The sequence below is a fragment of the Mixophyes fleayi genome (genome assembly GCF_038048845.1).
Source record: "Mixophyes fleayi isolate aMixFle1 chromosome 1 unlocalized genomic scaffold, aMixFle1.hap1 SUPER_1_unloc_2, whole genome shotgun sequence".
NCBI lineage: Eukaryota > Metazoa > Chordata > Amphibia > Anura > Limnodynastidae > Mixophyes > Mixophyes fleayi.
The window spans coordinates 322,241-348,051 of record NW_027445876.1 but is presented as its reverse complement, the minus strand read 5'-3'; the positions used below and the strand labels follow the sequence as shown (position 1 = coordinate 348,051).

The 25,811-nt window shown below is 44.1% G+C and overlaps 1 protein-coding gene across 10 annotated transcripts in view; it reads right to left on the bottom strand.

The window, feature by feature from the left end:
- Positions 1 to 25,811, bottom strand: part of RTKN (rhotekin) — a 105,798-nt gene that overhangs the window by 36,805 nt on the left and 43,182 nt on the right. For 9 of the 10 annotated variants that reach the window (XR_012680399.1, XR_012680398.1, XR_012680400.1 and 6 more), the window contains exons 2-5: positions 7,786 to 7,985; positions 4,777 to 4,838; positions 4,106 to 4,159; positions 291 to 408 (exon numbers count right to left, since the gene is read on the bottom strand). Coding sequence is in view for 6 of the 10 variants with exons in the window: in XM_075193673.1 (XP_075049774.1) it covers positions 291 to 408; positions 4,106 to 4,159; positions 4,777 to 4,838; positions 7,786 to 7,985 (434 nt within the window). In the remaining 4 variants the exon portion in view is untranslated. Of the gene's footprint in view, positions 1 to 290; positions 409 to 4,105; positions 4,160 to 4,776; positions 4,839 to 7,785; positions 7,986 to 15,078; positions 17,456 to 25,811 lie in introns of those variants that run through there. The other variant, XM_075193670.1, reaches the window with a different exon arrangement.

Here is a 25,811-nt window from a genome sequence, read left to right as displayed (position 1 = left end):
TAGGCTGGGCAGTAATACCGGTAGTTCTGGTGTTAGGCTGGGCAGTAATATCGGCAGTTCTGGTGTTAGGCTGGGCAGTAATACCAGCAGTTCTGGTGTTAGGCTGGGCAGTAATACCGGCAGTTCTGGTGTTAGGCTGGGCGGTAATACCGGCAGTTCTGGTGTTAGGCTGGGCGGTAATACCGGCAGTTCTGGTGTTAGGCTGGGCAGTAATTCCGGCAGTTCTGGTTTTATGGTAGGTTTGGTATTCATCCTACTTATAATAGTATATATATCATGGACACACTTACAAGACAATAGCATTTTCGAAGCAGATGTCTGTAGCCGTCCGATCCACAAAAACCATCTCTGTGTCATAGACCTCTCCTCGTATCTGCAGAGCGCAGAATACTGCGCAGCGATGGAGCTCTGGAACATAGAGAGAGAGAAGGCGAGAAAACAGAGGGAAAGTATTATAGAGAGAAAGATTGTAAACCCTCTATAACTAGCAATATTCCTGCCTTTATATGAAGAGACTGTTTAAGTTAATAACATTGTATGATGCAGCATATTCTCTATGTGCCCAATATCTGCCTCACCGTTAAATCATGGAGGAAATAGTCTTTAGAAATGTGTTTTTGTTTTGCTTCTATTAATCAGGATCTGACTTTTGTCTGCAAATCCTTATTGTGGCCGGATCACCTAGAAATAGCTTATTGTATACATTTATTTTAATTAGTGACGCAGTACGCTAATGTATATCATTGCAAATGTACTGATTTTCGTATGGGAAATGCATTGACTTCTTAGTCCTTATGCCATGTTGGAGGAAATTTGTTTTTGTAGCTTCTGAAGAAAAGAAATCCCATGCTAATTAGGCCTTTTGTCTGTGAGTGACCAACACATCTTTTTAACCTGTATACACAGCAGGGGGTCGTTACCTTTCTAGTCTGTGTTTTCTGTTCTGTTATAAAAATAGGGAACTATTTGAAAAATGTAATGGCAAGTCATTTGGGAAATCACAGATTGATGTCAATTTTGTTAAATCCAAGATTAGATAGTATGTTACATCCTGATGCTAAATATCTGATGAAATATCTCAGACTTGTGGTGCCAGCTAGGAAGGGGGCTGGATTACCTCCTGCCAGGTTATGTGTTCAAAACTGTATAAAAAGAGCCTTGTTTGACCATGTATTGAATTATTCCATCTGTAACTACAGGGTTTAAATGGTGTCAGATACAAGTTTAGAGAATATTACATCCGGATGCTAAACATCTGATGTAATATCTCAGACTTTGTGGTGCCAGATAGGATCGGGGGGCTGGGTTACCCCCTGCCAACATGTGTGTCAGAAACAGTATCTAAGACCTGCATTTTATATTTTAACTGTAGTATGGCATCTGTACTTCTGAATGATCACTAGTACCTCCAACTAGTGTAATAGTCCTTGTAAGGAGCCCTTGAACAATAAACATCACTGCTTGAAGATTCTGCCTGACACTTATTACCTGCTGTACACTAGAATCCCTTTCCCGGCTGGCCTGTGTTGAATCACATATTGTAGCAGCACCTCAGACTCCAATCTTACAGTCACCTCATTAATGGACTCTGGGGGTCAAGTGACCTAAAATCAGTTGATTATCCTAGAAGTTCAATGTTGTATTTCCACCAATACAGAGATCTTGTTACATGATGGACCTCCTATGCCACCCTGTCTGTTGTGTTGCTGGGGACTGGCTGGGCTTGCCTTGCCACTGTCTCCTTTCTTTATCCAAAAGGCGCCCCTCCTGTCGCAGTAGGAGGAGCCTACTGCCACCACTGGGCTCCTTCATTGGCACCTAGAACTGGTTCCTTCTAGGTATCCCTCACTGCTAATGTACCCCCTCACTGGGCACCTGGGCTGGTACCCCTTACCCCCTCCTTTAGATCAGGGTTGCTGTGGATGGATCCTCCCTGGCCTATCAAACTGACCAGAGCCGCAGGGTAGCGGGCAGAGCGGTGGTACTGGATGCTAGGTCCAAATCTCAGAACAGCCGGAAAATGGATTAGATTGGTCTAATCTGTAGGTCACAGGAATTGCCGCTGTAAGTAGGCACGAAAGCAGGATCTTGAAGCAGTGATAATTTATTAGCTCAAGTGTCCTGATAAATCACATTCAATAATTACTTTTAGGATGTAATATATCCTTTAACCGTGGAGCTAACACAATTTAAGCTTTAACAAAATTTACATTAATCTGTTATATCCTAATACTTGTATCCTGAGTGTACATAGTTCAGACAGGTTCCTGTCTCTCTAACAAGACGTGACAACAGTTAACGACCTCCTGCTGGGCCTACGGGCTAAAGCAGGTGTTTGTCACTTCTCATGAAAAAGGTCTAATTTGCCTTAATGAGGATTTCCTCTTGAAGCTACACAGAAAAGTCCTCAAACATATGCCTATTGTATCATAATTCAGTACATTTCTAATACACAAATATAACATAGTACCAAAATAAGTACATTTGCAATAATATAAATTGGTGCCTGCACCACTAATTGAAATAAATTTCTACAATAAGTTATTTATAAGTGATCCAGCCACATATAAGTTATTTATAAGTGATCTAGCCACATATAAGTTATTTATAAGTGATCCAGCCACATATAAGTTATTTATAAGTGATCCAGCCACACTAAGTTATTTCTACATGATCCAGCCACATATAAGTTATTTATAAGTGATCCAACCACACTAAGTTATTTCTACGTGATCCAGCCACATATAAGTTATTTATAAGTGATCCAACCACACTGAGTTATTTCTAAGTGATCCAGCCACATATAAGTTATTTATAAGTGATCCAGCCACATATAAGTTATTCCTACGTGATCCAGCCACATATAAGTTATTTCTACATGATCCAGCCACATATAAGTTATTTATAAGTGATCCAACCACACTGAGTTATTTCTAAGTGATCCAGCCACATATAAGTTATATATAAGTGATCCAGCCACATATAAGTTATTCCTACGTGATCCAGCCACATATAAGTTATTTCTACATGATCCAGCCACATATAAGTTATTTATAAGTGATCCAACCACACTAAGTTATTTCTACGTGATCCAGCCACATATAAGTTATTTATAAGTGATCCAACCACACTGAGTTATTTCTAAGTGATCCAGCCACATATAAGTTATTTATAAGTGATCCAGCCACATATAAGTTATTCCTACGTGATCCAGCCACATATAAGTTATTTCTACATGATCCAGCCACATATAAGTTATTTATAAGTGATCCAGCCACATATAAGTTATTCCTACGTGATCCAGCCACATATAAGTTATATATAAGTGATCCAGCCACATATAAGTTATTCCTACGTGATCCAGCCACATATAAGTTATTTATAAGTGATCCAGCCACATATAAGTTATTTCTACGTGATCCAGCCACATATAAGTTATATATAAGTGATCCAGCCACATATAAGTTATTCCTACGTGATCCAGCCACATATAAGTTATTTATAAGTGATCCAGCCACATATAAGTTATTTCTACGTGATCCAGCCACATATAAGTTATTCCTACGTGATCCAGCCACAGATCTATTTAACATTTCTCACCTCGCCAAGGTGAAAAATTTTTAACATTGCTTTCCATAAATAAAGATCTGGACTATTTCTTCCATCCTGGGATGAACAGAACAGACATAGCAGTGGTGCCCAGTGAGCTGTGGTTATCACACCTTATTAATAAACAGGACGATGTGAAAACAAGATGTTTGGACCTCAAAACACCTGTTTCCTAAGACCTTAATGCCCTTTATTATTTAGGTCTCTTCATGTGTCATCTCTTTATAATCTCTTACCTTGAATTAAATGAAGATTATGTCACATGTTTGATGGGTTTAATACAGGAATGGAGATAATTCTACAGGGTTATCACTATACAGTCTAATCACATTGGGTGCTGCACTATAATCCCTCCGGCACAGTGAGGGTCGTGCAGGTGTGGGCACTATTCCCTCTCCTGAAATCATCACCCATAACGGTAACTGTGTTAGGTGACGTCCACGTACGAGTATAATATACTCCAATAAGATGGGGGTATAGAAAGAGCCATTCTCACCTCCTTTGTTCTTGAAGTATTCACTGTCCTTCCACATGAGGGGAATTCTGAGATCTAGGAGGGAAAGTAAGATGTCACATCTACCGACATATCCCCTGTACCCCCATATTATTCCATGTACCTCCATATTGCATGTATCTCCATATTAACTGTACCTCATATCCCCTGCACCCCCCTATTCTCTGTACCTCAATATTCTATGTATCTTCATATTAACTGTACCCCATATCCCCTGCACCCCCATAGTCCCTGTACCTCAATATTCCCTGTACCTCCATAATAACTGTACCCCATATCCCCTGCACCCCATAGTCCCTGTACCCCCATATTATTCCATGTACCTCCATATTCCATGTATCTTCATATTAACTGTACCTCATATTCCCTGTACCGCCATATTCCATGTACCGCCATATTCCATGTACCCCATATGCCCTGCACCCCCATAGTCCCTGTACCCCCATATTATTCCATATACCTCTATATTAACTGCACCTCATATCCACTGTACCGCCATATCCCCTGTACCCCATATTCCATGTACCTCCATAATAACTGTACTGCCATATCCCCTGTACCCCCATATTCCCTGTACCGCCATATCACCTGTACCCCCATATTCCCCCAGAGACACAGACCACAGTTCTTTCCTTAGTCAGCCCATGCAGTACCTGAGATAGACAGCTTTCCTTTGCATGGGAGACGTTCATCCACAGAACCTCCATCTGATGGCCTGAAAAACACATGAAACAATGAGATGTTTCCCTACGACTTGTACCTAGGATAGTCCAACTTGTCCTCCTGGAATTAGAGCGTTTCAGTCTGATCACTGTAATATAACGTTAGACACCAGACCCATCATAGACCCATCTCCTGCATAGGGACAGGTACAGGCTGCAGACAGCATTACATACTTAGAGAGTCAGACTCCTAGTTGGAGCACACACAGGTGGAGGACAGGGTCTAATGTATGTATTTAAGCAGGTATTGCATCATTGTGTAGGGTGACCGCTGCCAGCTAGGTGGCCAGTGACTAGGCAGGAGGTTTATATCTAGCCAGAGCTCGGGTCTCCTGGTGTCATCCTGACAACAGTGTGTATAGGTGATGTGAACAATAAAAGCACAGATATTCAAGTAAGAAGTTGTCTGTCATCTACTGGGTGTCATCTACATACATATACATGTCCTGCATACCATATACACAACATACATATGACATGCATCATTCATATACTAAACACTGAGCAACTTTAGGCAGATAGCACATATTGGGCCTGATTCATGTTCAGATGCAACTAAAAAAGTGCATGGCTCAAAATTAGTTTCAATTTTGGATATGGGTGTATGTACGCTCTGCCTAAACGTTACGTGCCGTATGTAGATACATAGAATAGACTGCAGTGTAAGTTTATTTTTCTCTGGTTTTGTCTCAAAATATTGCCTTATTGTCATAGCAGCTGTCCATCAAGCCTATTTAAGGCACATTTGGGTGTGGCTCACAAGCCAGCCCTTGCTAGATGTAAACCCCTATACCTGGGAGGTGAGTGCATCTGATTTTAACTGCATTTTAATGGTGTTTAAAGCATATAGGTCAGTGTAGGACCTGCATATAATGAGGTGCCCTTGACGCTGGGATGCAGGCTTAAATGTTTTGATCAAAATATGAACTAAAAACCTCATGTTTTCATTTTGTTAGATACACACAGATATACAGTGTTAAGGACAAGCGCTGACAACAACTGTCTATTTGTTCTGTTCAATAAAAGGTCACATCAGAACCCATTAACAAAAGTTAAATGATAAAATATATGAATAACTCTTAACAATATAATCTTTAATAAAAATATGGATTTGAAAATATATATATATTCTTCTCACATTAAATTCATAAATAAAGTTGCTTTTAATGTGTACTGTACATACAGGGCCTGATTCCTCTTCGGACATAGGTTCGCTGCGTGCAGTATTTTGTATGAATTTGTGCTGCACATGTTCAGAAACTGAATTTGCGCCAGTGAATGCGATTCATGTCCAAACTGAAATACACCTTCCGGCAGCCTCTGATTTGGATGTCAGAATGGGGGAGGGAGGGACGGTGTACAGTCAGGGCGCACCCAGCAGACGCACATTCATCCCATCCAAGCTCTGGGCATCGCGTGGGTCCGTGGACCATCTACAGGGCAGGTTTCAGTGCCGACTGATGGCTGACACGTATGTATGTCAGTACATGTCTGCATCTTATGTTCAATAGGCCTTAATAACATCCTGATATATGTATTCAATGTTAAAAAAATATATATTTGTTTTGTCTTTTTTTATTTGTAAGTGTATTATTATTAATGATTATAGTACTAGGAGGTGTAAATGTATATATATATTTTTATGCGTTGTGATGGGACTTTATACTGTATATACATGTGGGGATCCTGCAGTGTGTTGTGTATGTTTGCCTACGGCGAGTGCTGTACAGCCACAACGTACTTATACCCAGATTCCATTGAACACGATTCTTCAGATCCTCTTGTACACAGACCAGACTGCGTGCAATTTACGTCTGATTTTAAATAATGCCAACTGCGTTCACTTTGCGTTCCTTGATGAATCAGTCATAATACGTTTATATAGTCTGTCTTACTTGCACACACATGTTCTGTGCTAGCTAGTAGCACACATATGTGTAGTTGCCGTGTCAGTCACCACTATTATTATTTAATATTATTGTTGATTTATAAGGCGCCACAGTGCTCTGCAGCGCCGTACAGTAGGAAAAACAGGACATACATAAAACAAGGACATACAAGGCAGACAAAATAAACCCAGACATGAAAATAAGGGTATGAAGGACCCTGCTCATTACAGAGCTTACATTCTAAGTGGGAGAGGGCACAGCTGAAACAAGAGGAGCGAGTGTGGCTCAGAGTGGAGATTGGGACAGTTGTGAGGGTGCATTAGTGTGACTAGTATTATCGGGGATAAGGTCACCTCTAAAGAGAGACATGTTTTCAAAGAGCATCTAAAGCTTTGAAGGTTGTGGGAAAGTCTGATTGAGCGTGGTAGGTAATTCCATAAGTGGGGAGCAGCACGGGAGAAGTCTTGTAGGTGGGAGTGAGGGGTGGTTACCAGAGACAAGGTGCAGGTCAGAGGTAGATCTAAGAGGGCAGGAGGGAGGGTATATTGATATGAGATTTGAGCTGTATGCAGGGGTAGTGTTGTTGAGAGCTTTGTAGGTAAGGGTGAGTAATTTGAATTGGATTTTGGAGGACACAGGGAGCCAGTGTAGGGATTTAGACAGTGTAGACACTATCATTCAGCAATTACACCTGACCAATAACTGGTCCAAGTGATATGTCTGCAACCAACGAGACCCCAGGACTTTAATCGTCAGCATCTGAGCGCTCTCAGCACGTCGTTACTAAACATGAGCTATGTTCATCCGCCCCCCGTTCCACAAGTCGTAGGCAGTCGTAAGTGTCATTTGCTCTCAGATGTGAACTGCATTCATCGGAGTATGGTCCATTTCTGAGCATGTGCAGAGCATGATTCAGGGCCATAACTTTACACAGTGCTATACACATAAACAGGATCACTTGTAGATTAGACAATGCTCGTTGAATTGAACAAGTAACATGCCACATGATTCATGCACAGAGCCATGACGCCGGCGTGTTGCTGCCACATACCTGCGTGTGCTGTGTTGTAGAACCTGCTCTTCCTTGCGGTGCTGCAGTTCAGACATATATGTCATAATACGACTATTACAGACTAGGAGACTCTTTGCTGCCTCCAGCGCTTGCTCCTTCTGCGTGCAGGCTCCCAGCAACTTCACTGCTCCCTCACGTATCCGCACCTCATGATCTATACGTTTCTGTATGTCCGTGTCCTGGAAACATGAAATATGCAGCTTATGTGATGAACAGGTACAAAATATATACCGGGTGTCAGAGCATAGAGCATATACAGAATATATACCTGATGTCAGAGCATAGAGCATATACAGAATATATACCTGATGTCAGACCGTAGAGTATATACAGAATATATACCTGATGTCAGACCGTAGAGTATATACAGAATATATACCTGATGTCAGAGCATAGAGTATATACAGAATATATACCTGATGTCAGACTGTAGAGTATATACAGAATATATACCTGATGTCAGACCGTAGAGTATATACAGAATATATACCTGATGTCAGACTGTAGAGTATATACAGAATATATACCTGATGTCAGACCGTAGAGCATATACAGAATATATACCTGATGTCAGACTGTAGAGTATATACAGAATATATACCTGATGTCAGAGCATAGAGTATATACAGAATATATACCTGATGTCAGACCGTAGAGTATATACAGAATATATACCTGATGTCAGACCGTAGAGTATATACAGAATATATACCTGATGTCAGACTGTAGAGTATATACAGAATATATACCTGATGTCAGAGCATAGAGTATATACAGAATATATACCTGATGTCAGACCGTAGAGTATATACAGAATATATACCTGATGTCAGAGCATAGAGTATATACAGAATATATACCTGATGTCAGACTGTAGAGTATATACAGAATATATACCTGATGTCAGACCGTAGAGTATATACAGAATATATACCGGATGTCAGAGCATAGAGCATATACAGAATATATACCTGATGTCAGACCGTAGAGTATATACAGAATATATACCTGATGTCAGAGCATAGAGTATATACAGAATATATACCTGATGTCAGACTGTAGAGTATATACAGAATATATACCTGATGTCAGACCGTAGAGTATATACAGAATATATACCTGATGTCAGACTGTAGAGTATATACAGAATATATACCTGATGTCAGAGCATAGAGTATATACAGAATATATACCTGATGTCAGACCGTAGAGTATATACAGAATATATACCTGATGTCAGAGCATAGAGTATATACAGAATATATACCTGATGTCAGACTGTAGAGTATATACAGAATATATACCTGATGTCAGACCGTAGAGTATATACAGAATATATACCGGATGTCAGAGCATAGAGCATATACAGAATATATACCTGATGTCAGACCGTAGAGTATATACAGAATATATACCTGATGTCAGACCGTAGAGTATATACAGAATATATACCTGATGTCAGACCGTAGAGTATATACAGAATATATACCTGATGTCAGACCGTAGAGTATATACAGAATATATACCTGATGTCAGAGCATAGAGAATATACAGAATATATACCTGATGTCAGACCGTAGAGTATATACAGAATATATACCTGATGTCAGACCGTAGAGTATATACAGAATATATACCTGATGTCAGAGCGTGGAGCAGATACAGAATATATACCGGGTGTCAGAGCATAGAGCATATACAGAATATATACCTGATGTCAGACCGTAGAGTATATACAGAATATATACCGGATGTCAGACCGTAGAGTATATACAGAATATATACCTGATGTCAGAGCGTAGAGTATATACAGAATACAAAATATATACCGGATGTCAGAGCGTAGAGTATATATAGAATACAGAATATATACCGGATGTCAGAGCGTAGAGTATATACAGAATACAGAATATATACCGGATGTCAGAGCGTAGAGCAGATACATAATACAGAATATATACCGGATGTCAGAGCGTAGAGTATATACATAATACAGAATATATACCGGATGTCAGAGAGTAGAGTATATACAGAATACAGAATATATACCGGATGTCAGTGCGTGGAGCAGATACAGAATACAGAATATATACCGGATGTCAGAGCGTGGAGCATATATAGAATATTTTTAAGCCATACAAATCATTTTCTTTCCCTTGTCCAGGGCTCCATCACTTCACCCTCTCTCTTTTTCTGTTGATAACACTACCCTCTGCTCTATCCCTTATTTCCGCTGCCTAGGGCTCATCCTCTACTCCTCCTTCACTCCTCACATTATGTCACTCTCCAAATCCTGCTGCTTCCACCTCTGGATCATATCCAAGATCCAGCCCACTTCACCATGGTAGCTACCAAATCTCTTATTCACTCTTTGCAATCTCTCGCCTTAATTACTGCAACCTTCTCCTCTCTGGCCTAACAAAATCCCGCCTTGCCCCTCTTCAGTCTATCCTCAGTGCCACTGTCTACCTTATTCTCTTCTCTCGACATTCTACCTCTGCTGTCCCTCAACCAAACCTCCCCCGCCATTATCTCCAACCTCAGCTTTACCCACACTCCTTCCCACTCCCTCCGCTCTGCCAATGACCGTCACCTCACTGATTACCTCTTCTAACACCACCTCCAGGACAGGCTACTCTCCAACTGTGGAAGATCTCCCATGCCCAGATGATGCACTGCTCTCCAAGGTGTTAATTGCTTAAACCTAAATTCTTTATTTAAGCCTAGCTCCTTTGCCTCTGCTACCAACCCCATTCCCCCACTCACCCTATTTGTGTCCCCCTTTCCTGTAGGATGTAAGCTCTCAGGAGCAGGGCCCTCTTTACTTGTGTTCTCCATCTAATATTCCATCACCCTCTGTACCTGTTGGCCTTCTTCCCAAGCCAAATTTTCTTAAGCCCAGGCTACTCCATGTTGTACATTACCATCACTCTCACTCACTGGCCTGTAATAACTTGATCTGCGCCACCAAGCTATTTGTGTGATCTATTCATTAGTAACTGCCTGGTCTTTTTATAATTATATTATGTAATGTATTATAAATTGTTGCTGTCTATGTATTGTACACTACTATAAATTTCATGTATGGAGCTGGAGACTCTTTGTGGCGCCTTATAAATAAAAGATAATGATAATATATACTGGGTGGGTGTAACGATTAAAGATTAATTACAACACCTGATAAATTTAATCAGTAACACTCCCTACTTCCCTTATCTAGCAAAATAGTGGTGATCTGGTCTCGATGACCCCTATGATCCTTAAGATCCCTACATCAGTTCAGTAAAGGTCCACCCGTCTGCCACCGAGGGAAGAGAATTGATCATTCCAGCTCATATGTTGGCCGCAGCTGATGAAACAGCTGTTCTGCTACTTGGGGGGCAATTGGTGCCATTGGAAAAACTAATTTGTTGCATTATTTGCCCGTGAACTCCTTGTGTTCCCACCTCTCATTAGTTATTTGTGCCCCGGTTACTGTGGTCTCTTGGTCTATATGCAGTGACCTTCCAGCTCGGCAACTGAGTCTTCAGTTCTTTGCTGTGAACTTATGGTGAGTAAGTACTGATTGATTTTACCTATGTCCCCCCTGTAACCAATCAACTAAGTTACTTGGCTACACAAACCCTTCAGTTCCACTCTACCCATACCTGAGCAAGAGCTTTTCCTCCTTAGCAGAAGCACATAAACATTGCCCTGTTTGATCCCAGGATTTCAGCTTCAGCTCCTGACTTTGCTTGTTACTCACCGACCCTGACCTTGGCCTCTACCTCATCTCTGTGCCCCAAAAGAGGCAGGTCCACTTACCAGAGACATAGAGGGGTTAAATTCCTATGTTACAGTAACATCTTACGTTACTTATTATTCAAATTTCTAAGGACCAATGTGTATCAACTTTCTTAATTCTCATCCACCACCTCCCACCTCCCAAACTTTACACGGGAAGCGCTATTACTCTGGAAATCGCCATTCGGTTACCAGTCACATTTTTAAACTCTTCATTTTCAACATACAATGCAAAGCAAACAAACCAACTTGTAATAATCAGACAGATATATTAAATGTGGTAGAAATAAATAAAATAAATAAAATACAATACAAATGATAGTTTTAGCTTAGGTGATGGGGGCAATCTTCGGGAGAGCTAGCATATTTTGAAGTCTGAAGGTAGACGTGTAAGGGGAGGGGGGTCAATTCTGTCCTTCTCTAAACGTCCATGGAGTCCAGACCAAGGTGATAAACCCAACTAGATCTTGGTGTGTCAATTTGGAAAGTACTTGGCGAAGATTTTGGCATATAGGGAAATGGGTCCTTTATTTGCTGTTGTAATGGGGATTTGAGTGTGTCAGATATTGTAGAGGTAACAGAATAAACAGTAGATCAGTGTAATAGGTGTGGATTCCTCTTTGATGGTTTTAAGTTTTCCTTATGGATTTGGTTGGAAGTTCTGATATTGGGAGAAGCAAGTTTCCTTGAGAAAGATCGGCCACCCCTAACGAATTTCAATGTGGCAAAGAACGTTCCTCTTTTCTGAGGGCTATTACACGAATTTATGTTATAGGATAATAACCGTAAAAACATTGTGGGTGAAGGTTACTTTGTATGCAGAAGTGATTTGCTTATCCTGTAGATATGGATAGATAGGGTTTGGAAAGGAGGTGGATGTGAAAAAGGGGCCATTTGGAACAATATGCACTGGATAAAAGGTGCTGGTTGAGGTAGGAAGCAGTCTGCACATAAGGTTATGCACAGTCCCCGTACAGGCATCATTCAAAATTTTAAGCAAACACACATCTTCAAGGGACAAGTCTAATTGAACAAACAGGCTCATCTTATCTCCCATAGTTTAGCAGACATAAAATATTACTTTCATGGTATCTTTGCTACAGCACTACAGTACTTATTGCAAGCTATATGCATGTCTGCATTTCACTACAAAGGATGCAATGATTTTCATACTAGGGGTACTTGAAGTATTTAAGTCTGTAGCATGTTCCCCAGTATACTCTCATCAATTTCACCATATGTCTATATCCCAATTACCTTCCTCCTCATGTCTATCAGTGTAATGGTCTCCTCTATATGTCTGTCACAGTCCCCAGCACTCATATCTACTGTTCTCCATCCAAGCCTCTGACATTTCCTAGTCTCACCATCTTAGACTCCTTCATGTGATTGTGTCCCATCTTCCTATGATGGGACATAGGATTCTAATGTCAATACTTGTTTTTCATGTGTATTTGTCAAAATCCCTGATCTCTACATCTCCCTCTCCATTCCCTGGTCTCCTAGATGTGTTGTGTCCGATTCCTGGTCTCCTCATGTCCCAGTCTCCCATCTCCTCCATATGTCTTCTCTCATCTCCCAGTGTCCCCATCTCCTTCATATGTCTCCACACATCTCCCAGTGTTCCCGTCTCCTCCATATGTCTCCTCTCATCTCCCAGTGTCCCCATCTCCTCCATATGTCTCCTCTCATCTCCCAGTGTCCCCATCTCCTCCATATGTCTCCTCACATCTCCCAGTGTCCCTATCTCCTCCATATGTCTCCACACATCTCCTAGTGTCCCCATCTCCTCTATATGTCTCCACACATCTTCCAGTGTCCCCATCTCCTCCATATGTCTCCTCTCATCTCCCAGTGTCCCCATCTCCCCTATATGTCTCCTCACACCTCCCAGTGTCCCCATCTCCTTCATATGTCTCTACACATCTCCCAGTGTCCCCGTCTCCTCCATATGTCTCCTCTCATCTCCCAGTGTCCTCATCTCCTCCATATGTCTCCTCTCATCTCCCAGTGTCCCCATCTCCTCCATATGTCTCCTCACATCTCCCAGTGTCCCTATCTCCTCCATATGTCTCCACACATCTCCTAGTGTCCCCATCTCCTCTATATGTCTCCACAAATCTCCCAGTGTCCCCATCTCCTCCATATGTCTCCTCACATCTACCAGTGTCCCCATCTCCTCCATATGTCTCCTCTCATCTCCCAGTGTCCCCATCTCCTCTACATGTCTCCTTACAGCTGCCAGTGTCCCCAACTCCTCCACATGTCTCCTCACTTGTCCCACTGTCCCCATCTCCTCCATATGTCTCCTCTCATCTCCCAGTATTCCCATCTCCTCCATATGTCTCCTCACATCTCCCACTGTCCCCATCTCCTCCATATGTCTTCTCACATCTCCCACTGTCCCCATCTCCTCCATATGTCTCCTCACATCTCCTAGTATTCCCATCTCCTCCATATGTCTCCACACATCTCCCAGTGTCCCCATCACCTCCATATGTCTCCTCACCTCTTGCAGTGTCCCCATCTCCTCCATATGTCTCCACACATCTCCCAGTGTCCCCATCTCCTCTATATGTCTCCTCACATCTCCCAGTGTCCCCATCTCCTCCATATGTCTCCACAAATCTCCCAGTGTCCCCATCTCCTCCATATGTCTCCTCACATCTACCAGTGTCCCCATCTCCTCCATATGTCTCCTCTCATCTCCCAGTGTCCCCATCTCCTCTACATGTCTCCTCACAGCTCCCAGTGTCCCCAACTCATCCACATGTCTCCTCACTTCTCCCACTGTCCCCATCTCCTCCATGTCTCCTCACATCTCCCAGTATTCCCATCTCCTCCATATGTCTCCACACATCTCCCAGTGTCCCAATCTCCTCTACATGTCTCCACACATCTCCCAGTGTCCCCATCTGCTCCATTTGTCTCCTCACATCTCCCAGTATTCTCATCTCCTCCATATGTCTCCACACATCTCCCAGTGTCCCAATCTCCTCTACATGTCTCCTCACATCTCCCAGTGTCCCCATCTCCTCCATATGTCGCCTCACATCTCCCAGTGTCCCCATCTCCTCCATATGTCTCCACACATCTCCCAGTGTCCCCATCTCCTCCATATGTCTCTTCACATCTCCCAGTGTCCCCATCTCCTCCATATGTCTCCTCACCTCTTGCAGTGTCCCCATCTCCTCCATATGTCTCCTCACATCTCCCAGTGTCCCTATCTTCTCCATATGTCTCCACACATCTCCCAGTGTCCCCATCTCCTCCATATGTCTCCACACATCTCCCAGTGTCCCCATCTCCTCCATGTGTCTCCTCACATCTCCCAGTGTCCCCATCTCCTCCATATGTCTCCTCTCATCTCCCAGTGTCCCCATCTCCTCCATATGTGTCCACACATCTCCCAGTGTCCCCATCTCCTCCATATGTCTCCTCACATCTTCTAATGACTTCTTTCTCCATCAGGCTACGTGAAACACTTACTGTTCTGCATTCTTCTTTCTCCATGACTTGTGAAGGTACTCAGATAGTTGTGTTTATACAGCACTATGATCACGAACATGTGAAAGAAACTTGAACATATTATATAGTTTGTGCAGACATTTCTTACATGTGTGAAACTACATCTGACAATGCAGAGTAATAATGTCTATTGGGTGTCTGTGTGTCAATCTGTGGGTGTCTGTGTCTTAGAAGATCTCTGTGGGAGTCCTGTCTGTGGGAGTCGGTGTCTGAGTGTGTGTGTCTCTGTGCTGGTGTCTCCGTGTGTCACTGCGGGTGTCTGTGTGACAGTGTCTGAGTGTGTGTGTCTCTGTGCTGGTGTCTCCGTGTGTCACTGCGGGTGTCTGTGTGACAGTGTCTGAGTGTGTGTGTCTCTGTGCTGGTGTCTCCGGTTGTCAATACAGGTGTCTCTGTGACAGTGTCTGAGTGTGTATCTCTGTGCTGGTGTCTCTGGTTGTCAATACAGGTGTCTCTGTGACAGTGTCTGAGTGTGTGTGTCTCTGTGCTGGTGTCTCCGGTTGTCAATACAGGTGTCTCTGTGACAGTGTCTGAGTGTGTGCGTCTCTGTGCTGGTGTCTCCGGTTGTCAATACAGGTGTCTCTGTGACAGTGTCTGAGTGTGTGCGTCTCTGTGCTGGAGTCTCCGTGTGTCACTGCGGGTGTCTCTGTGACAGTGTCTGAGTGTCTCTGTGCTGGTGTCTCTATGTGTCACTGCGGGTGTCTCTGTGACAGTGTCTGAGTGTGTGTCTCTCTGTGCTGGAGTCTCCGTGTGTCACTGCGGGTGTCTCTGTGACAGTGTCTGAGTGTGTGTCTCTCTGTGCTGGAGTCTCCGTGTGTCACTGCGGGTGTCTCTGTGACAGTGTCTGAGTGTGTGTCTCCGTGTGTCACTGCGGGTGTCTCTGTGCTGGTGTCTCTATGTGTCACTACGGGTGTCTCTGTGACAGTGTCTGAGTGTGTGTGTCTCTGTGCTGGAGTCTCCGTGTGTCACTGCGGGTGTCTCTGTGACAGTGTCTGAGTGTGTGTCTCCGTGTGTCACTGCGGGTGTCTCTGTGCTGGTGTCTCTATGTGTCACTACGGGTGTCTCTGTGACAGTGTCTGAGTGTGTGTGTCTCTGTGCTGGAGTCTCCGTGTGTCACTGCTGGTGTCTCTGTGACAGTGTCTGAGTGTGTGTCTCCGTGTGTCACTGCGGGTGTCTCTGTGACAGTGTCTGAGTGTGTGTGTCTCTGTGCTGGAGTCTCCGTGTGTCACTGCGGGTGTCTCTGTGACAGTGTCTGAGTGTGTGTGTCTCTGTGCTGGAGTCTCCGTGTGTCACTACGGGTGTCTCTGTGACAGTGTCTGAGTGTGTGTGTCTCTGTGCTGGAGTCTACGTGTGTCACTACGGGTGTCTCTGTGACAGTGTCTGAGTGTGTGTGTCTCTGTGCTGGAGTCTACGTGTGTCACTACGGGTGTCTCTGTGACAGTGTCTGAGTGTGTGTCTCCCTGTGCTGGTGTCTCTATGTGTCAATACGGGTGTCTCTGTGACAGTGTCTGAGTGTGTGTGTCTCTGTGCTGGAGTCTACGTGTGTCACTGCGGGTGTCTCTGTGACAGTGTCTGAGTGTGTGTGTCTCTGTGCTGGAGTCTACGTGTGTCACTACGGGTGTCTCTGTGACAGTGTCTGAGTGTGTGTCTCCCTGTGCTGGTGTCTCTATGTGTCAATACGGGTGTCTCTGTGACAGTGTCTGAGTGTGTGTCTCCCTGTGCTGGTGTCTCTATGTGTCACTACGGGTGTCTCTGTGACAGTGTCTGAGTGTGTGTCTCCCTGTGCTGGTGTCTCTATGTGTCACTGTGGGTGTCTCTGTGACAGTGTCTGAGTGTGTGTCTCCGTGTGTCACTACGGGTGTCTCTGTGACAGTGTCTGAGTGTGTGTGTCTCTGTGCTGGAGTCTCCGTGTGTCACTACGGGTGTCTCTGTGACAGTGTCTGAGTGTGTGTGTCTCTGTGCTGGAGTCTACGTGTGTCACTACGGGTGTCTCTGTGACAGTGTCTGAGTGTGTGTCTCCGTGTGTCACTGCGGGTGTCTCTGTGACAGTGTCTGAGTGTGTGTCTCTGTGCTGGAGTCTACGTGTGTCACTACGGGTGTCTCTGTGACAGTGTCTGAGTGTGTGTCTCTGTGCTGGAGTCTCCGTGTGTCACTACGGGTGTCTCTGTGACAGTGTCTGAGTGTGTGTCTCTGTGCTGGAGTCTACGTGTGTCACTACGGGTGTCTCTGTGACAGTGTCTGAGTGTGTGTCTCTGTGCTGGAGTCTCCGTGTGTCACTACGGGTGTCTCTGTGACAGTGTCTGAGTCTTCAGGCCGCAGTCCTCGGCAGCTGCAATTGGGGAGATAGAGGCTGGGAGAGGAAGGATGGAAATGAGAAGAGGGAAGGAGGGGGGTGATTTGTACAGTGAGCTATAAATACAAGTAGAAGCTGGAGGTCTGGACATCAGCTGCCAGTTACACTCACATTCATGTCTACAACATGTACAATTATCATCTAACACATGCATATCTTTTATCAGCAGTATATGGGAATGCTATATATACACAGGTTCATCTTGGGAATGTTATACATTATATATATAATCATAAGATCGTATTGGGGTTACCGTCTTCTGGGGTAGACGCTGTATTTCACACATCAGCCAAGGATATGACACCAGTCCAGTGCTTTGGTTTATATAGCCGCAGCCAGTCTTATTCACCGGCATCAAAATACACAAAACAAAAGTCCTAGTCTGTCTGGCTTCTAACTAATACACAGGACCACCCTCTGTCAAACCAACTGCACTTATTGGACAGTAAATGAACTGTCTATAGCAGCCTTTTAACAACACCTCATCAGGTGCAACAACTAATTACCAGCAAATTGCTAGCTCTCTGGAAAACCCGAAATGGGCTTGATGAATGGAGGCCGCCCTTCCCTCTCCATTCATAACCACAGGGACCCTTATACAAGCTTTCCTACGCACAATCTCCCCGGGGGTTTTAAAGCACATAAGACCGAAAGCCTGAGACATATATAACTGTCATTTATTACTTTCCCAGTGTTTCTGTCACAATATACACACACACACACATTTATACAGGAGCACATAGGGTAATGCTATATACACAGGGGCATATAGTGGAATTTCAGGGTTTGTTAAGAGTTCCGAATGGAATCCCTACACATTTCCGAACCACAGTAGGGTGGTTTCATCTGGTCGTGGGGACAGCTCCACATATAGACGACAAGTCTGTGGAATGGCAGAGTATGAGCAGGGCCTGGCATGACTTATTTATATAGTGCCATCGTATTAAGCAGCGCTGTACAGAGGATATTTCATTATTCAGTCCATGTCCCAGTGGAGATTACATTCTCACCTCTGCGCCACTATATTATTGCTGCAATGGTTCAAGTCACCCAGTTCATGTGCAGGGGGGCAACGGGGGCATAAGTCTTCTGACCCTCCTGAAACGTTCAGTGACATCACAGCCCTTCTCCTCAGATATTATTCTACCTATATAATCAGCGCATGTGGAGAGGATGTTACTTAACGGCAGCGATCAGACATTACTCGGGGTTAGAGAGAGGTTATTTAGGGGAGTTAACCTGCATAGACCACAGCTACTGACCCAAGAGTCCTTACATCTGTTATGTAGTGTCCGCTGCCTACAGACCCTTACTCGCCATGCTCAGTACAGTGTGTGGCCACAGACACCACTGAGACTCATTTGTTTAATAACAGGATGTGAATCATCAGCCAGGACAATAACCTCATTTACACAATACTGGTTGTAGACCAAGGCCATGCAAGGTATGTCATGTCCTTACTGTCTATAGGGGGCGCCCATCCAGGACCCCTTACTGCAGCAATACCGATTGCTGCCTTATTCTGAGAGTAAAGCATTTGTTTTCAATGATAAGGATTTAAAAAAATAAAATAAATCTTTTTACATATTTTATTCTATTTTTATTTTGCAATTATATACAATATATATTTATGGAACTGAAAGCCAGAGTCTTTACTGCGCAACTGTGACCCGGCTAGCTGGATCAGACTCAGACTGGCTGGTGAAGCGGGGCCCTTTCCACTCCAGGTGAGTATTGTAGAGGCAGCTTCGTATAGCTTAAAATATTTATTAATAAATTACAGGTGTTTTTTTATTGCCAGGATAAATGGCCATCATCAGCCTTATTGTCGCATATAAAAACATAGGCCCAACCTTGTCTCTGTCCTGCAAAAATCTTCAAGACCACCTACAATCCAGTTTCCACCCACAGAGTCAACACAAAAGTAATCAATGACCTAATATTACCTAAATCTAAAGGACAATGGGCCTGATTAATTAAGGAACTTAAGCAAGAAATTGAGTACGTTTTCTTACTGAAGTTTTCTGGACAAAACCATGTTACAATGCAAGGGGTGGAAATTAGTTTATTATTTTGCACATAAGGAAAATACTGACTGTTTTTTCATGTAGCACATAAATATCAACTTTAAATTTCAGTGTACAAATAAGCTATCATGTATTTGTGTGCTACATGAAAAAACAGACAGTATTTAACTTATGTGCAAAATAATAGACTAATTTACACCCCTTACATTGCAACATGGTTTTGTCCAGAAAAATTAGGTAAGAAAACTTACTTAAATTCTTGCCTAAGTTCCTTAATGAATCAGGCCCAATTTCTCCTCACTACTCCTCAGACTTCAACACAGTTGACCATGCCTTATGGTGACTCTCACCTGCTTCTAATAATATCTCTGAAATCGGTAATTCAGGGTCTTTTTCTCCAGAATAGCCACCTCACAACTTCCACTTTCTCTTGGGTGTCCTAGGTTCAGTCCTGGGCTGACCAAAATCCTCAGTCTACAGCTTCTCTCCTAATATCCTTCTACAGGTTCCAGTATCTTTTCTGCAGATGGTCCTCAAATCTATGCTAAATCCTCTGCCCAGAGTAGACTGACTTTCTGCTTCCACCTTCTGAGTGACTCCAAGATAAGACACAGTTCATAATCTTCCCTCCAGCTACTTTCACCCCAAATACAGATATTCCACTAACAAAACCACAATACCACCCTCAGGCACCTGTCCTGCCGCCATCTTCTGATCACGGTTCTCCTCCGACCCTGCATTAAGTTTTTTCCAAACACTGTCAGAATGCGCCTACTGCTAATGCAGGATTCCATTAAACCACTCTCCCACTCTCTCAGAATTTCCCACACAGATTACTGTAACCTTGTCTATCCCTAAGGCCGGGTACACATTGACGCTTTCTTTGCATTTAGTTCAAACATCAGTGAATCGGTAAAGTGCGATCGACATGCAGATGTTATATGGTGTTTTTACTTGTGTTTGGGAGGTTATTGTAGGTCACTCTATTGAAACAATGCACTTGCCTTAAACATAATAGGATCAAGCAAAAAGCGTTTGGAAAAAACGCCTCTACGGCAATGCAAGCACCCAAACACAAGAAAGAACACAAGTGGGTATGCTGATACTGAGCACAGTGCATTCACACTTGCGAATATATGTAAATTAACACCAGTGGGTATGAGGTCCACCAGTTTTCCCTCCCTTACATCACTAAACGTATCTCCATATACATCTACCGAGCTTTAACAATGACCTCCTGCTCACATCCTGCTCTCCAACCCCTCCAAGACTATCTCTAGGCCTCTTCCCTGGAGCACCCTCCCTCATCCCGTCTGACTTCCACTAACCTGATCTCCAAATACATCTACTGAGCTTCAGCAACGACCTGCTGCTCACATCCTTTTCTCTGACCCCTCCAAGACTATATCTAGGCCTCTTCCCTGGAGCGCCCTCCCTCATCCCGTCTGACTTCCACTAACCTGATCTCCAAATACATCTACTGAGCTTCAGCAACGACCTGCTGCTCACATCCTTTTCTCTGACCCCTCCAAGACTATATCTAGGCCTCTTCCCTGGAGCGCCCTCCCTCATACCGTCTGACTTCCTCTAACCTGATCTCCAAATATATCTACTGAGCTTCAGCAACAACCACCTGCTCACATCCTGTTCTCCGACCCCTCCAAGACTATCTCTAGGCCTCTTCCCTGGAGTGCCCTCCCTCATCCCATCTGACTTCCACTAACCTGATCTCCAAATCCATCTACTGAGCTTCAGCAACGACCACCTGCTCACATCCTGCTCTCCGACCCCTCCAAGACTATCTCTAGGCCTCTTCCATTGAGCGCCCTCCCTCATCCTATCTGACTTCCACTAACCTGATCTCCAAATCCACCTACTGAGCTTCAGCAACGACCACCTGTTCACATCCTTCTCTCTGACCCCTCCAAGACTATCTCTAGGCCTCTTCCCTGGAGCACACTCCCTCATCCTGTCTGACTTCCACTAACCTGATCTCCAAATCCATCTATTGAGCTTCGGCAATGACCTCCTGCTCACATCCTGCTCTCAGATCCCTGCAAGACTATCTCTAGGCCACTTCAATGGAGCGCCCTCCCTCATCCCATCTGACTTCCACTAACCTGATCTCCAAATCCATCTCCTGGCTTCAGCAACGACCACCTGCTCACATCCGCCTCTTTGACCCCTCCAAGACTATCTCTAGGCATCTTCCCTGGAGCACACTCCCTCATCCTGTCTGACTTCCACTAACATGATCTCCAAATACATCTACTGAGCTTCAGCAATGACCTCCTGCTCACATCCTGCTCTCCAATCCCTCCAAGACAATCTTCAGGCCTCTTGCCTGGAGCGCCCTTCTTCACCGCATCTGACTTTTATCCAACCGTACACCTCACAAGACCCAATGCTTCCACCTACTTCTCCTATATCAACTGCAATAAATTGTACCTCACGTTTTAGACTGTAAGCTCTGACGGACAGGACCCTTATTACCATTTGTGCAAGTTACAGTAGTCTGTCATAGTAAGTTAGTATGTATAGCTGTCACTGTCTGCACGGCAGCACGGTAGCGTAGTGGTTAGCAGTTCTGTCTTACAGCACTGGGGTCATGAGTTCAATTCCCGACCATGGCCTTATCTGTGTGGATGTTCTCCCCGTGTTTGCGTGGGTTTCCTCCGGGTAGTCCGGTTTCCTCCCACACTCCAAAAACATACTGGTAGGTTAATTGGCTGCTAACAAATTGACCCTAGTCTTTTTCTGTGTGTATATTAGGGAATTTAGACTGTAAGCTCCAGTGGGGCAGGGACTGATGTGAATGAGTTCTCTGTACAGCGCTACTGAATTAGTGGCGCTATATAAATAGATGGTGATGATGTCTGTACAGTGTTTTATAAGTAAACAATAATATATTTGTATCCATAGCCACACTAGAGAGCCCAGCCGCCCATCTCATATAACCGACAGCAGTGAAAGAGTTAAGTACGTGATGTCAGAACCGTGTGGGCGCTGCAGCCCCCAAATGTCATCTTCAAATGTCAGGGAACAAAGAGAGACACAGAGATCATTGTATGATCAGCAAATCTGACACAAGTGGGTTGTAACTGTTACGTCCCTTTTATATCCATGTTATATTCATGTAAAATCTCATTATATTCATGTTACATACCTGTTATATTCATATTATATCATTGCTATATCTTGTATTCATGTTATATGCCTAATAAATCTGTATTCTCTTCCTTATACAGACGGGCTATATCTATATATATATATATATATATATATATATATATATATATATATATCTATATCAGGCTATATACTGTTACACACAGTACTGTATACACATTCTACTGCTGAGTAAGTCACCGACTACCTGTATATATACTTCTATAAATCAGATACAATGTATAAACTTAGCCACTGATTACTGGTACACAAAAATACACTTTCAGACACTGATAATCTGCACATATAATGTTACACAATATGGGTCTATTTATCAACAGGAGAAAAGCAATATCTCCGCCGGCGATAGGAATTGTCAGCTTCCTCCGGCAGTAGCCTTTCCCATGCAAAGTCTATTTAACAAGGATTGTGCTGGTACATGTATCGTTGCAGTCCTTTGTCTTCTATTGCTATCTCAGGACGGTGATTGCAGGAGATACAGTCACAGCTCACTCTGCTGCTCCATTGATATTTTATAAATCATGGGGAGAGGAGGTTTTCTAATGCAACAATAAGCAGCTAGAGAAATCCAGCCCAATAGCTGCATTTTAATAAATAGGTCCATGTGTCTTAGATAACTCTCACCACAGGAGATTCCTTCACATGTACACAATATACAACTGACTCCAACTGCACAGATCTAAGTACAGTCCCCCAAACACTTTAAGATGATGCCAGGAGAAGAAAACCACATATCCAGGACAAGAACACCACATGCCCAGGAGAAGAAGAACGTCACATGTCCAGGAGAAGAAGAATGTCACATGTCCAGGAGAAGAAGACCATCACATGCCCAGGAGAAGAAGAATGTCACATGCCCAGGAGAAGAAGAACGCCACATGCCCAGGAGAAGAAGAACGTCACATGCCCAGAAGAAGAATAACGCCACATGCCCAGGAGGAGAAGAATGCCACATGCCCAGGAGAAGAAGAATGTCACATGCCCAGGAGAAGAAGAACATCACATGCCCAGAAGAAGAATAACGCCGCATGCCCAGGAGAAGAACGCCACATGCCCAAAAGCAGAAGAACGCCAAATGCCCAGGAAAAGAACACCACATGCCCAGGAGAGGAACACCACATGCCCAAGAAAAGAAGGGCACCACATGCCCAGGAGAAGAGCGCAACATGCCCAGGAGAAGAAGAACACCACATGTCCAGGAGAAGAACGGCACATGCCCAGAAGAAAAAGAACGTCACATGCCCAGGAGAAGAAGAACTCCAAATGCCCAGGAGAAGAAGAATACCACATGTCCAGAAGAAGAACGCAACATGCCCAGGAGAAGAATAACGCCACATGCCCAGGAGAAGAAGAACGTCACATGCCCAGAAGAAGAATAACGCCACATGCCCAGGAGGAGAAGAACGCCACATGCCCAGGAGGAGAAGAACGCCACATGCCCAGGAGAAGAACGCCACATGCCCAAAAGCAGAAGAATGCCACATGCCCAGGAGGAGAAGAACACCACATGCCCAGGAGGAGAAGAATGCCATATGCCCAGGAGAAGACGAACGTCACATGTTCAGGAGAAGAAGAATGTCACATGCCCAGGAGAAGAAGAATGTCACATGCCCAGGAGAAGAAGAACATCACATGCCCAGAAGAAGAATAACGCCGCATGTCCAGGAGAAGAACGCCACATGCCCAAAAGCAGAAGAACGCCAGATGCCCAGGAAAAGAACACCACATGCCCAGGAGAGGAACACCACATGCCCAAGAAAAGAAGGACACCACATGCCCAGGAGAAGAGCGCAACATGCCCAGGAGAAGAAGAACACCACATGTCCAGGAGAAGAACGACACATGCCCAGAAGAAAAAGAACGTCACATGCCCAGGAGAAGAAGAACTCCACATGCCCAGGAGAAGAATACCACATGTTCAAAAGAAGAACGCCACATGCCCAGGAAAAGAAGAACGTCACATGCCCAGAAGAATAATAACGCCACATGCCAGGAGGAGAAGAACGCCACATGCCCAGGAGGAGAAGAACGCCACATGCCCAGGAGAAGAACGCCACATGCCCAAAAGCAGAAGAATACCACATGCCCAGGAGGAGAAGAACGCCACATGCCCAGGAGAAGAACGCCACATGCCCAAAAGCAGAGGAATGCCATATGCCCAGGAGAATAAAACAACATATACCCTGGAGAGGAACACCACATGCCCAAGGGAAGGAGGACACCACATGCCCAAGAGAAGAGCGCAACACGTCCAGGAGAAGAACATCACATGCCCAGGTGAAGAAGAACACCACATGCTCAAGAGAATAAGAACACCACATTGCCAGGAGAAGGACAACACATGACCAGGAGAAGAATGCCACATGCCCAGGAGAAGAAGAATGTCACATGTTCAGAAGAAGAACGTCACATGCCCAGGAGAAGAAGAACACTACATGCCCAGGAGAAAAACGCCACATGCCCAGGAAAGGAACACCACATGCCCAGGAGAAGAACACTGCATGCCCAAGAGAAGAAGGACACCACATGCCCAGGAAAAGAATACCACATGCCCAGTAGAAGAACGCCTCATGCCCAGGAGAAGAACGCCTCATGCCCAGAAGAAGAAGAACACCACATGCCCTGGAGAAGAATAACAAAACATGCCCAGAAGAAGGACGCCACATGCCCAGGAGAAGAACGCCACACGCCCAGAAGAAGAAGAACGCCACATGCCCAGGAAAAGAATAACAAAACATGCCCAGAAGAACGCCACATGCCCAGGAGAAAAAGAACGCCACATGTCCAGGTGAATGTACATGTGTTGATCTGCAAAATATGTCCTCTCTGCATGCTTAACAAAGAAGTCTCACAACAATTTTGTCAACTGGTTGGGTCATTTTTAGCCCTAATTGGCAACAAATTGCAGCATACTTGGGTCAAGAAGATTGTTGAAACCAACCAACACCTAAACAGGATCATCCACATGTCAACAAGGATGGCCTGTAATTCTGTTTATTGCTGCATTTCACCTTGTATCTCTGCCCTATCTGTACCAGGCTGAATGGTTGGATTGTTCAGATATTTTATCCTTTTGCCCAGAACAATGTCCTGTACAGAAGCTCTTACTCTGTATATCATTATCTGTG